General features: G+C 44.8%; 1 protein-coding gene across 1 annotated transcript; it reads left to right on the top strand.

The window, feature by feature from the left end:
- Positions 1 to 8,320: 8,320 nt before the first annotated feature.
- Positions 8,321 to 11,713, top strand: sst1.1 (somatostatin 1, tandem duplicate 1). Its single transcript, XM_084951581.1, has 2 exons — positions 8,321 to 8,521; positions 11,342 to 11,713. The coding sequence occupies exons 1-2, from the start codon at positions 8,381 to 8,383 to the stop codon at positions 11,558 to 11,560; spliced, it is 360 nt and encodes a 119-aa protein (XP_084807707.1). The 5' UTR covers positions 8,321 to 8,380; the 3' UTR covers positions 11,561 to 11,713.
- The last annotated feature ends 2,258 nt before the right edge of the window (positions 11,714 to 13,971 follow it).

Raw genomic sequence — 13,971 nt, 5'->3', positions numbered from 1 at the left:
TTTACGGGAGCCCCGCCCCCCTGGGGTGGCGTGTTTATATCGTGTAGATGTGTGTACACCGACTCACAGTGATGTCATCAGGAGGATGTGACAGTATGATCGTGGGGTCAGTGAAGGTCTGGCCTTCATCAGGTGTCACAGGGACTGAGTAACTCCTAACAGAGTATTTACAGGCGAATCTCACGTCAGCATCATTTCATCTGAGAGATGATATGTTGGTCCAAGCGTCCCCGTTAAGGACATGAATCGTCCCTGACTTTACTCTGTGGACGTCTCTCAGCTCAGGCTCAGCAGCACAGAAGCACCTGTTTAAGAATATTATCATTAAAATTAAAACAGTATAAAACTAAAACCATATGAAATTAAACTGATTTCTAATCAGATGTTAACCACTGTAGAAACGTAGCGTATCATCCCTGTTGACCAAACACCTCAGCTTTTAAATCAACCAACAATTTCCCCATAACTTCCTCGTTTCCTAGTTTTTCACTGGTTGCATCTCCAGCATGAAACTGCAGCAGCCCGAGGAGCCCGCAGGCACGCGGACGAGCCTGCTCACTGTCCTCGTGTGTTTGGTGCTTATTGAAATTAACAGCTTTTAAACTCGTGGTATTCGTTGTGATTTTTTAATCTAAATTATTTATTACATATAAAGCACAACATGTAAAAATGAAATCACGTCGCAGCGCTTTATTTTAAATTTATTGTCATTTTAATCTAAACTAAATAACAGCGAGCAGAGACGTGAGCGACTCCCGGGGTCAGCTGGATGCTGCGTTATTGGATACTCTGTAATTCCCGCTATGATGCTCAGAGATTAATGTGTGATATCAACAAACAAACAAACAAACATCACCATCATCACTCTTCCACAGACAATAAATTCAAAGCTCAACATCATTAAAGAAGAACATTTTTATTTCACTCTTTAAATTTAATCACACACTGAAAGCGATATAAAAAAAAATGGGAATAACACAAGAAGAATCACGTGACCTACGGAGCAGCCGGGGGCGGGACTATGAAGAGCCGTAAATGTGATTCGTTTGTCTTTGGTTTCCTCTGGAATGACTTCAATCACTCACGTGCTGTTTGTGACGCATTCAGGCGACGTCTGTAAGTTATAGCGACAAAAAGGGGGACAGGATCCACTCGTGTGTGTGTGTGTATGTGTGTGTGTGTGTTTGTGTGAGTGCCATGTTCATTAAACACTGAGTTACCAATCAGAGGGCTGGATTCGCCTCTGAGGTTTGTCCTGGTCTGTCCTTTTCCTTGTCTCCTTGCACTCTATTTCATTTCCTTTTTCCTTGTCACTTTTCCTCTGCTGTTTTTTTCTTTTCTTCTCTCAGTCGTTTCCTTGTCTCCTTGTCTCCTTTCAATTTCCTCTCTCTCTTTTTGCTTCATGTCCTCTACCTTGTTTCCTCTTCCTTTCTTACCCTTCCTTGTTTCCTCAGCAGCTCTTTATTTTCTATGCTTTTTTCAATTGTTTCCTTTCTGCTCTTTTTGTTTCCTCGCCTCATCCCCTTGTCCTCCCTCTCTTCCTCTTTTTACACTCTTCTTAGGTCTCCTTCTTGTCTTGTCTCCTTGTTTCCTACTTCTTTTCATTCCCCTTTCCCAGTTTCTCCTTTCATTTACTTCTTTTTCCTTTTTCCCTTTTGTCTCCTTGTTTCCTCTCCTTTATACTTACATTTACTCTTTTATTCTATCCTTGTATCCTTACTCCCTTTTCTAGATTTGCTTTCCTATTTCCTTTTCGTTCCCTGTCTCCTCTACCTCTGTTGTTTCCTCATCTCCTCGTCCTCTCTGGTCTTATCCCCCCCCCCAAACACACACACACTTGCTGTTATAATCTCCTCTCCCCTTGCGTTTGTTCGTGTCTCCTTGTCTCCTTCATCCTTTCTGTTCTTGGCTCCTTGCTTTGACTTTAAGTTGTTCTCTGTCGCTCTCCCAGAATCCCGCGGTGGAGATGCACGATGTGTGCTGACCTGCTAATTATGTGGACGACAGAAACCAGTGTGTGTGTGTGTGTGTGTCACACACACCTGCTGTGTTTCTGCTCATTGATTAGTCCAGACTGACAGACAAATTCACCTCCAGCCGAGTGTCTGATTGGTCAGCCTGCAGCGAGGTGTTTTATTGGTCCGCTCCCCCGCGGGGTGTCGGTGTGACGCTGAACCCCACCACCCCTGCACCAGCTGGACCTTTGAACCCATTAAGGGAGCAATTCACACATATTTCCATGCTTATTATGAGAGGAAGGCGAGGACGGGAACAACCTGACATTAAACATAAGGAAATTTCCATCAGTGCGGGATTTAAAAACAAGGAAGTTCCAACACCATGCCATAAAATTAAAAAATCTCTTACGATTTAAATTCAGGGGGTCAGCACTCACCTCTCCTCACCTGCTCCACCCACTCCCACTTCCCCATCCTCCAGTCAGAACCTCTCAGTGCAAAGAACGGAGACTGTGTTGAAACAATGTGAACGTTGTACAGGAAACACAATACTACCAAAAGTATTCACTCACTCATCCAAATCATTGAATTCAGGTGTTCCAGCCGCTTCCATGGCCACAGGTGTAGGTGTGCAGACGGCTTCTACTAATGTTTGTGTGACAGTGTTCAGCTGTCAGCATCTTCCTCTCTGGATTTCAGCTGTAGTCAGCTGAGGAGCTGGCAGGATGTGACTCCACGAGCAACATGTTCCCTGTTCTCTCTTTCAAAATAAAACTACAGGAATTTACAGTGTTCTGAGAGAAGAATGGAAACGTGGTCGTTTTGAAGCTTTGAGCTTGTATTTAACGTTCCTCACACACATGCAAAGGTGAGTTTGGCAAAGTGTTTAGAAATCATCTTCAGGTAAGTGTGGTTCAGGTTCTCTCTCTGCTTTGCTGAACGGCTAGCTTTTACTTGTTCGTAGGGAAGGTTGACTTTTCCAGGTCTCATTGGAATTAAAAACAAAGTCCATAAAGTGCCTTAGCTGTAACACAGACTGCATGAAAGCTAGGCCAATTATTTCTGAAGCAACAGATAAGAGAAAGTCTTACTGCTAAAACATGTTTCCACTCACACCGAATGACGAGGGGGGGTGTCTCATTTCTGTTATTTAAAATGATAATAGAGTCAAGTGAGTGAACGACTCCATGCTTTTATTGCTACAGGTTATCCAGATCATGGTGGCAGCAGTCGACGCAGAGCTGCACAGACCTCCCTCTCCACTTCCTCCAGCTCTTCCAGGGTGACAACAAGGCATTCCCAAGCCAGCTGAGAGATGTAATCTCTGCAGCACGTCCTGGTTCTGCCCCAGGGCCTCTCCTGCTGTGTCTGGCCAAACTCACCTAGGGTTGCAAAGCAGCTTGCAGAGGCAGTGGTAGACAGGCTAAAGCGTGATTATAAGCAGAGGCTCTGGAGACGAGCTTATGTGGAGTCCAATGAAAAACCACAAAGTCATAGCTGGATGCATGCACGCTGAATGATGATTGGTTGAAGGGTCAACATATGAAGTGTGGCTGCAGTGAAGAGTTTCCACACTCAGCATCACTGAGAGATGTTCTTTAGCCTTTAATGTTATTTTAATGTTCTAAGGACCTGAAACACCAACAACATGCATGCATGAGTCTGCACAGCTCGCTGTAGCACCTGCAGATTACCGACCTACAGCCACGCATGCCGCGCTTCTGCGGCCGAGCTTCTCTTCACAGGCTGAGCTCTGCGAACACACTGAATGTATCAGCTGGAGTTAATACTGCACACCGATCGGGGGAAATCATTTGCATCATATTTATGTGAGAGCAGAGATGAATCAGCCTCTGCGAGTCTGTAAGTTGCTGTTCCACAGGGCACGGGTTCACACGGCGTGCAGGAAGTGAAGACCTGAATTTATTTTTCCAATGTTTCCGAGCTGGGATGTTCTGATGCTCAGTGCAGGCTGTTTAAATGTGTATGAGGTCGGTTCATTGTGCTGTCGCACACATGACAATATCTGATTTGTTGTTTTTTATTGTGTCTGAATAATTTCGCCTGAGCAGACATGAAAATAAAATCAGGGACACGATGCTCCAAATTGAGACTGTGCAGAAGGAAGCAGACAAATCGCAGCAGGCCATTAATCCACAGATCGCCGCCTCGCTCTGTCTCTCCGTCGGGCTGTCGTCCTCTAACTCGCACCAACAGGCCGAACCAATCAGCTGTCACGACAGGAAGCCGCTGTGGTCCGAACACTCACAGAGGCTTTTCTCCGTGACCGCGTTGGACAGGTGTGGAAAGTGTCCTGTCGGTCGCCGTTAGCATTCTGACAGCTGAAGCTGTCGGCACGCACTCCTGCGAGGCGTGCTGGACATATCGATGACAGACGACCTCTGGAGGTCAGAAGATCTTCATGTGTTTGTGCATCTCTGTCATAAAGCTGAAGTCTTTCTTTGTTGTTGTCCTGAACTTCCTGCCCTGAAGACCTGAATCCATATGAGATCCTCGTCACCTCGTAGGAGTCAGGATGCTCTGAAATAAATGCAGTGATTTTATCATAAATGATATTTTATTCATAACAGAACATAAGAACATAACAAATGTGGAAACTGGAAACAACAGACATCTTTTGGTTTTGGGGGGGTGATAAAAATATGAGCTCCTTGTGAACATGATGGCAGCGACACGTCTGTAAAAGTAGGACCGGTCCATGTTCGCTCTCTAACATCAGTCTGATGGAGGATTCCAGCTGCTCAGCAGTCCTGGCTCTGCTTCGTCCTCTCGTTGCTTTCATGATGCTCCAGATGTTCTCAGCTGGTCAGAGGTCTGGACTGCAGGCGGGCCGTTCAGGGCCGGACTCTGCTCCTCTGCTTTAGTCTGAGTTTGGATGGATCTGACCTGAGATCAGTTTTAAAGGAGCTTCTCTGTATGATTCAGCAGTAACCTGCACGCTGAGCTGCTCGCAGACGCTGGCTTCTGGAAGCGTTCCTGAGCGCGTGTGCTGATGTTTTAATGCAGCGCTGCCGACGGTCGCAGATATCGGCCTCGTCCCTGCGCACAGAGACTCCTCCAGGTTCTCTGAGATGCTGATGGTGACGTGCTGTGGATGTTCACAGATGGTGGATGTCTGCCCGTCTTTACGCCAGAGAAACTCCGCCTCTCTAAGAGGCTCATTTTATACCCGATCATGTGACTGACCTGCTGCCAGATGTTTCTGTTTAGCATCACTTACTTTTCCAGACTTTTGTTGACCCGTCTCGACTTTTTTGAGACTTTTACTAACATTGAATCCAAAATGAGCTCATATTTAGTTTATTATGAGTGTGGGTGTGATCGGCTTCCTCTCGTGTTTGGATCAGAGCTCAGCTCTCGTCAGACAGATGCAGCTTCAAATGTTGCTGCGACCTTTTCAGAGCGTTTGATGAACAATAACAAACACACTGAATGTGTTTGTGTCATTTCTGAAATGTTAGCATCATTTTTAGTCCTGCTCCAAAGTTTGGGGTCACTGAGAAACGTCCTTGTTTTTGAAAGAAAAGCACATTTGCTTTCACTTAAAACAACATTAAATTAATCAGAAATGCTCTGACAATTAGTGATTAATGAAATTATTAAAGATGAACAATAGTAATACCTGCGTAGGCGTAGAACGGCTCTTTTTCCAGCAAATGTCACTGCAGAGCTTCAGCAGCACACGTGTGAGGAGACGGGCTGACCGCAGTCATGTGAGCGCTGCTGCAAACACACTCAACGAAGTTTAAAGCAGAGAAAATGTCCTTGACGTGGGTCAGAGTGTGTCAGAGTACGGCTTCGGTTCAGGCAGGTCAGCGTCCCGATCGATAGATTTCCAGCCGATCAGCTGATCTCCAACAATGACGCCGTGGAGCTCCGACCTCGGCCCTGTCAGTCCAAACACCGACTGGTTATGAAGAAGCAGCTGACTCACCGTGTTACTGTGCTGTGTTTCATCTTCCTTCATTCACGCCAACCTGGCCCCGCCCCTCCCTGAGCCTGGTTCTGCCAGAGGTTTCTTCCTGTTAAAGGGGAGTTTTTCCTTCCCACTGTTGCCAAGTCCTTCCTCACAGGGGTCAACTGGTTTTTGGGCTTTCTCTGTAATATTGTAGAGTCTTTATCTTACAGCATAAAGTGCCTTGAAACAGCTGCTGTTGTCATTTTGTGCAGAACAAAACTGAATTGACCTAAAAACCACAACCCTGACCCTGGTCCTGGCCCTGGTCCCGGCCCTGGCCCTGGTCCAGGCCCTGGCTCTGGTCCCGGCCCTGGTCCTGGTCCAGGCCCTGGCTCTGGTCCCGGCCCTGGTCCCGGCCCTGGTCATATGCAATGTGAGTGTATTAAACAGCGGTGGCTGTGTGTGCACGGCCATGTTTCAGGTTTTTCTGCTGCAGTATTAAAAGAGAAAAATGAGGCTGTGAGGGGAGCAGCAAACAGCAAAGCGACGCGTCTGCAGCTTAATAGCAGGACACTGTTGGTGGCAAGAGCCTCGCTGCTGCGACTGAAGCTTCATTACTGAGACTCCCACAGATCTGAGCACATTAGGACCTCGACAGGGGTCAAACGTGAGCTCGCAGTCACGACGGACCAAAGAGCCGCTTGAGCTCTGCAAATAACCCCAAACGCAAAACTGAGCCCATGAAATGACCACGTTTCCTCTGCCTGCACTGCATCACGTCAGCGTCGGATCAGTTCTCACACGAAACTAAAGTAAAACAGCCTCAAAGCCGCGACACACGAGCTCATCGCATGTCAGCTGACTTACAGGCACAAACTGTACCGCACAGATTTCAGCAGCGCGCACAAAGGCTTCAATAACCACTCAGCTGTGCGTGTCAACAGGTAAATGGTTTTTCATTGACAGACCTGCAGGCAGCAGCACGATGATGCGCTCGATGTGAGGAGGGCGGAATAATTATTTCAAACCAGAGCTGATGCTCCACTGAGCACACGACATTTATCAGCAAATTGAGTCAGAGATGGAAGAACGAGAAGAAAGAGACGTGGCAAGAACAGTTACCTCACGCTCACCTGGACCCTAAAAATAATCAAATCAAATAAGCATCAGCCAGAGCATCATCCTGCCCCTTCACCTGCTCGCCATCTCACCAGGTACACGACCGCTCAGTGAAACAATCAGTAAAGCTAGACTGAAGTAAAAATGAAAACTGGCTTACAAAACTACTTAAACTGAAGTAAAAATGTCCAGAAAATGTCTTCAGCTTTAGTCTCTACCAAGAAGCTGCAATTCCTTCAATGTCCAGCAGAGGCAGCAGTGAGTCAGCCGCACAGACTCCCGTTTACAGTCTGTCCATCCATCTGTTTGCTCCTTTTCAGGGTCGCTGGAGCCTTTCCCAGCTGTCTCAGGGTGAGAGGAGGAGTACACCCTGGACAGGTCGCCAGTCTGTCGTGTTTTGTGTACTTTTACTGTGATAGAATAGAATAGAATAGAATAGAATAGAATAAACCTTTATTATCCCACGGATGAGAAATCTCGGTGTTACAGAGCTCTTACAGCACGGGAAAATAAAATATAAAAGGAGGACACAGGGTGGTCCTATATACAGGTAACAATGTACAGAATATGTATAAAATGTACAGTAAACAAACAAGCTGGTGAGTAAGACGACCAAAACCATGTTAAGCTGCATCATAGAGTCTCGCTCCTTCCTACACTGAAATGAAGTGGACTGTGAAGTGGGGTGCACCCCCGAAACCAAGTGAACAACACGTTCAGCCATTTATGTCAGTGTTCACAGAAATACCTCAGGATTCATGATGACATCATCACACATCATCTGTTTAAGCTCACGGGCTCTCGCTGCGCCGACGCAGGAGGAGAAAACGTCAGCGGTGCACAGAGGAGGCTCTCTCCACAAAGTTTCATCTCCTGTTTACTCTCTGAGCTCCTCTCTGCCCCCCCCCTCCCCCTCCTTTGGTGGCACCCCAGATTTTACAGACACTTCCTGTCCATCACACAGCATCAGTGACTTTAATAACGAGGCTCATGGTTCCGTCTCTTCGTTGACGTTTGTTTCAGGCAACCTTATTTGACAACAGCACGATCAAACTGGAAATTCTGGCCCCATTTGGTCCCCTATGACAATATTCTGGACACGCCCCTGTGTAAAACCTACAGCTGTTAAATCTGATCATGTGACCGCCTCCTGTCCGCGAGCCTCCGGCTGAGAAACAAAGTGAGTGGGAGGGAGGGGAGGAATTTGAAACCGGCTCATTTCACTAAACATCATCATCATCATCATCAGTCACCCCCCTCCACCCATCACCAAACCCACCCCACCGCCCTGGGCAATGACGTCAGCGGGGCTTTAAAAGAGCCGCCGTGACGGGACAGAAGCAGAAGATCCTCCGAGCCGCAGACAGACACACACGTGACGAAGATGAACTCCTCCTCGCGCCTCCGCTGCCTCCTCCTGCTCCTCGTCTCCCTCACCGCCTCCATCAGCTGCACCTCCGCCGCGCAGAGAGACTCCAAACTCCGCCTGTTGCTGCACCGGACCCCGCTGCTGGGCTCCAAACAGGTCCGACACACGCACGCGCACACACGCACACATTTCATTTGATTTCAAAAAATCTGTTTGAACTTTAATCGGAGTCTAAAAAAGTTTGAAAATGATTTTCTGTGAAAGTTTTGTAGAAAAATGAAAAACTGCAGGAAAAAGTTTGAATGTATTAAATGTAATGAATTAGAAACAGTTTGGACCAAACTGTAAACGTGGAGGAAACATCACTGAGTGCAGACAAGGCTGAATATTGTCTTCATGAACGAACAGCCATAAATAAATGTACCAGATAAGCAGGAAACAGCTCCTTTAATGAAAAACACAAAAACCTGCAGCTGGTGTAAAAATCACAGTGGTTTGTTCTCTGTGAACGTTTGAGGGCTTCGGCTCTGATTTCAGCTCTGTTCACTCCTATCAAAGAAATCAGAGGCTGAAAACATCATCATCATCATCATCACTGAATAAAATCAGACAGGAAGCAAAAGGATGCAAATAAAAGCTTCAGTCTTTATTAAAAACTCTCTGAGCTTTTTTAACTTCTCTGAGGTTTTAAATCCAGAGAAACGTTTCCCTCCATCACAGAGCGCTTCAGCTTCACTTTAATTACACACGTCCTGACCCAGTCTAATACCTGACAAACGAGCTGAAATCACACCTTCTCGGTCTGTGAGGGGTTCTTTTATTTCTTCGTCGTGACCTGCGTGAAGCTCTCCTGACAATGACGAGAGGGCGAGGAAAGGCTGTAAATCAGCCGATGATTCATCTGCTCATCGCTCCTTTGTGGATTCTTTATGGTCGAGTCTGGAAAGCCCGAGCGACCGATGAAGACAACGTTACTGCTGTTTGATGTTTCAGACGCTTTCAGCAGCCGCTCGCGTCGTGACTTCAGTCAGAGACGAGGTGAACGTTCTGAAGAAGCTCAAACAGCTTCTTCTTCCATCAGTGAAGGTTTGCAGCAGAGATCATGCAGGACTGTGACACTCTGCTGCAGGCGCTCAGCTCTTGCATCCACATCTCGACTGACGTTTTCACCTCGGCTCCACATCAGCTGCTTCTTCTGCAGCTCGTCTTTGAATGACCTGCTCAGACTTTCACCCATAAACATGTGAACACAGCCTCCATCTCTTTACATAGAACGTTCATTTCATCTCAGTGTTATTCGTACAGCACCAGTTCACACTGTAGGCTAAAGACTCTACAGCAAGAATCAGACGACCCGCGGCGACAGTGGGAAGGAAAAACTCCCTTTTAATAGGAAGAAACCAGCAGAGCCAGGCTGGGGGAGGGGCGGCCAACAGGGGAAGGTAACGAGGAGAAAGAGAGATGGGCAGAGAGGACAAAACTAAAATGTGATGACACACAGCAGGGAGAGATCAGTGCAGACGGTTGGTGTTCAGAGAAGGGCGCGGCATGCTTTTTGAGTAAAATGGAGGACGTGGTTCCTCTCTGCAGCACCGTGACGCCATGAAGACGCCACGCAGACAGGAAACATGACGGCGTCTGACATCTGCAGACTCACAAACACTCAGAAACTATGACATAAAACCTCTTTTTCTGTTTTGATGTGTGCAGTTTTCTTCAGTATCCCACAAACTGCTCAGCAGGAAGTGAAGGAGTCACAGCTCACCCTTTCACAATAAAGCTTGAGAGTTTTCAGAGCAGGGCTGCACGCTCTAAACTTAGTTTGTGGTTTTCTGCCCCCTGGAGGTTTAAGTGTGTTAGCATCTTTCGCTGATTGGCTTTAACCTCGTGATATCCTGCAGGTCACGGCGATGTGTTTAGAGGAATTGTCTTTGGAACAACTTTACAGATTACTGTGAAAAGTCTTTAGTTACATTAGATGTTTTCAAACACAACTCATAAAATCTTTAAGAAAAAAGTCAAAAACAGGTTTAAACTAAAACTTTAATATTTATCCACCAAATAACAACTGAACTCGTGTTGTTATAGCCGGTGTTTCAGCGACACGCTCGAACCTCAGAGACGCCAGAAATCAAAACAGCGAAACATTCAAACACTAAAACAAATTTGTCTGTTCAGAAATGTCAATAACTGTAATTTCACCCAAATAATAAATTGTTTGTTTGTTTGTGAAACAGTAAATACAAATGAATGGATAATGAAAATATTTTGTTATTAGCATTGAAAACTATACCTTGATCATTTTTCAAAACTAATTATATAAAAAAATTCACTTATAATAAAACAAAACCATTTTTAAAAATTTCATTATTATTTCATTTAATTCTCCTCAGGAAAGAATTTATAGTAATATATGAATTAGATATCAAACAAACAACAAACATAAACTCACAAAGAAAAAACTTCTGAACATCAGAAGCTAAATTTATTTAAACTAAATCATCATGATCACGATTTATTTTATTTTATAAAATTTGTTTTGTTTTTTCACAGCGTTGCCACTTTCAGTCAGTTTGTAATTATACATTAAACACAAATAACTTCCTGCTTCATTAAATCACAAAATAAATGTTATCTTATTATGTTGTGCAAAAAGTAAAATCTTCACTTTATCAATTTTGTTTTTACTACTGAATCTGGGTGATGTCACAGACAGGAGATGTCCCTATATGGTCATCTCTGGCACCAAAGCCCCGCCCACCACCTATTTAAAACAAGCAGCTAATAAAGTGTTTTTCAAAGGTGAGGAGTTAGACGGTGGGAGATAAAGATCATGCAAAGCTCCCCTCCTCCCTCCCTCACAGAGTAAAAACAGGAAATTCGTTTCACTTTAAGCAGCCGATGCTGAGCTTTGTTGAGCTCCTCACGTTCCCACACTGAGTTATTCCTGTGTTTTTTATCTTGACGTGTTTTCAGGACATGTCGCGGTCTTCGCTGGCGGAGCTGCTCCTCTCTGACCTCCTGCAGGTGGAGAACGAGGCTCTGGAAGAGGAGAATTTCCCTCTGGCCGACGGTGAACCCGAAGACATCCGCGTCGACCTGGAGCGCGCCGCCGGCAGCGGCCCGCTGCTCGCCCCCCGAGAGAGGAAAGCCGGCTGCAAGAACTTCTTCTGGAAGACCTTCACATCCTGCTGAGAGCCTCCTGCTCCTCCTGCTGTACAGAAACACGAGACTGTCGTGATTAGTTTGGATGAAGTGTTTTGATTTTTCTGAGCTGATTCTTTCCGAATGTAAACTTGATGAAACTATTTTTAATTGTTGGTTTGAATAAAATCAGTTTGAGACAAACACTCGACCCCGTCTGCTGCTCGGGGGTAAACACCTTCATCACGATGAAGAACTGCAGATTTTATGAAGCTGATTAATGCTGGTGCCGGGGAGGGAGGGCTGAACAATAAAATAACTTTAATGATGGTTAATAAAGAGAGGAAGGGGCTCCATAGCAACCACAGGGAGGAATATTTAATCAAACTGAGATAACAAATCAGATCATAAGTTTCCATTTTATTGATCCTCAGAGGCTGGACTGAACATCACAGCAGAGAAATCAATAAAAATCACCTGTGCAGATGTTCAGGCCATAAGTATGTGGACACGTGTGCACTGACACGGAGGAGAGGGGGGGGCTGTGGGTTTTCTTCACCACAGAAATCAATCGCTTCACTCAAAAAAGCACATTTCAAAGCCAAACACAATAAGTAGAAAAAGCAACATTTGTCCATTTTTTTTCCCAGTTTTCACTTTTCATTTTTTGCACATTTTTAATTTTAGGCTGTGAAACATTTAAACACAGAATGACCAAATAACAGAACCTCGGGTTTATATCAGCTACATGTTTCAGTGTCCTCCCGTTAACGCTCGCACAAAGCTTCTGTTCTTCTTCACATCTTTGTCAAAGACAGATGATCACATCTGTCAACCTTCCCGCAGCCCTGGCGACATGTCCCCGAGCACGCCTGAAAGCAAGGATTTGGTTGTGGCATTGGTGGGGACAGATGATTCAACCATCGAACTCTGCCCCGTTTCTTATTTTTTCCTTTTTGTTTTTGCTTCTTGATAAAAGGAGAAATATACTTGCCTACATATGCTATTCTACATGCTTTTAAACCATTTAAAATTACAATTTATAGTTTTATATGTGAATTATATAATGTTAAATTACTATTAAATAAATGACTGACTAAGTATTTTAGACTTTAGTTTACTTCAATCATATTCCATATAAATCAGGTGTCATACAAAAATAAAAAATAGCTTCAAATACAGTCATGACAATAAAAGAATATGACTTTAAGGACTTATCAACATTACTTCAGTTACACCAACATCTCTGACACATTAGCACTAAGGGAACACTGAATGACCTGGTGGGTTTTGTCCATAAAACTACTCGTCTAAGATTACCACAAAGTAAAACATCTCTCAGCAACATTATGCAACATTTTAGGCACTGTTGCCCCGATCAGATCAGTGAGCTGGGATGTTTTATTCTAAACATGAACTACTGTTACAGCAACAGACATGGAGAACATGCCCCACACAACAAACACATGCCTGCTCCTCTCGTTAGCTGAAATGAACTGCTGGCATATTTGTTTTACATCTATACTGTCCAGTCTCTCCTGGTGGACATGGCATCACATTATTCATGGTTACATACAATTTTAGACTGATGTGGGCCAAGCCTAGCACCTACTTGCCAACCTTGAGACCTCAGAATTAGGGAGACATTCAAAGGGGCTGGGGAGGGGGGGGGGGTATACATGTACATATATATGCAAAAAACTTTTTACAGCGTTTATTTATCGGATAAAATAAGTTAAATGTCACTGTTATTATTGTCCGGCCGGAAACAGGCCGGGGGTGTCCAAATTTAGAGGCTGCGTCCACCTGAGGACCCGGCCTTTGTGGTCTAAGTGGGTCGGGTCCTCCGAAAGCCGGGTAGACCGGAAATGAGCGACTGTGAAATTGGACGGTCTAGCCTTCAGAATTACGTCACCTGCCGTCTGCTCCTTGCTGTCTAAAATATAACCGGACGCTGGCGTAGATGGTCGAATAAACTGCTGTTTTCACACAGCAGTTTATTCAGCTGTGTGAGAACCTGGAGGAATCCTCCCGAGGGATTAATAAAGTTTTATTTAATCTAATTTAATCTAATAACTTTAATCTCAGCCAAACCAATTTACTCACCAACAAATAAAACACAACTAAAGCACTGAAAAAGGCCAGACAATAACATGTTTAAGTTATTTGACGTTTACACAGCTACATTCTCGCCTGAAAATGTGTTAAAAGTTTATTTTGCGACCCAGAAAGATTAATAAGAGTAATCCGGTCGTTAAGTCTGACGTCACTAGCCGTGTCTGGGCCTAAACTCCGCTGCAGGTCCATATATCAAACGATCACTATGGCATTACTGAGAGTTAAAAACTGTCTAAAGTCTTTCATCTTTAATAAAATGATCAGCGTTCTGCTCTACCAGGTGTAACAATTGAGTTTAACATTCAGGCATCCATGAAAACGGAATTTATGACATTTAACGGAGT

This window comes from Perissodus microlepis, chromosome 14 (genome assembly GCF_051167445.1).
Source record: "Perissodus microlepis isolate ML-2025 ecotype Zambia chromosome 14, ASM5116744v1, whole genome shotgun sequence".
In the NCBI taxonomy this organism is placed as follows: Eukaryota; Metazoa; Chordata; class Actinopteri; order Cichliformes; family Cichlidae; genus Perissodus; species Perissodus microlepis.
Note: the sequence above shows the minus strand (reverse complement) of the source record. Positions and strands in the feature narration are given on the sequence as shown.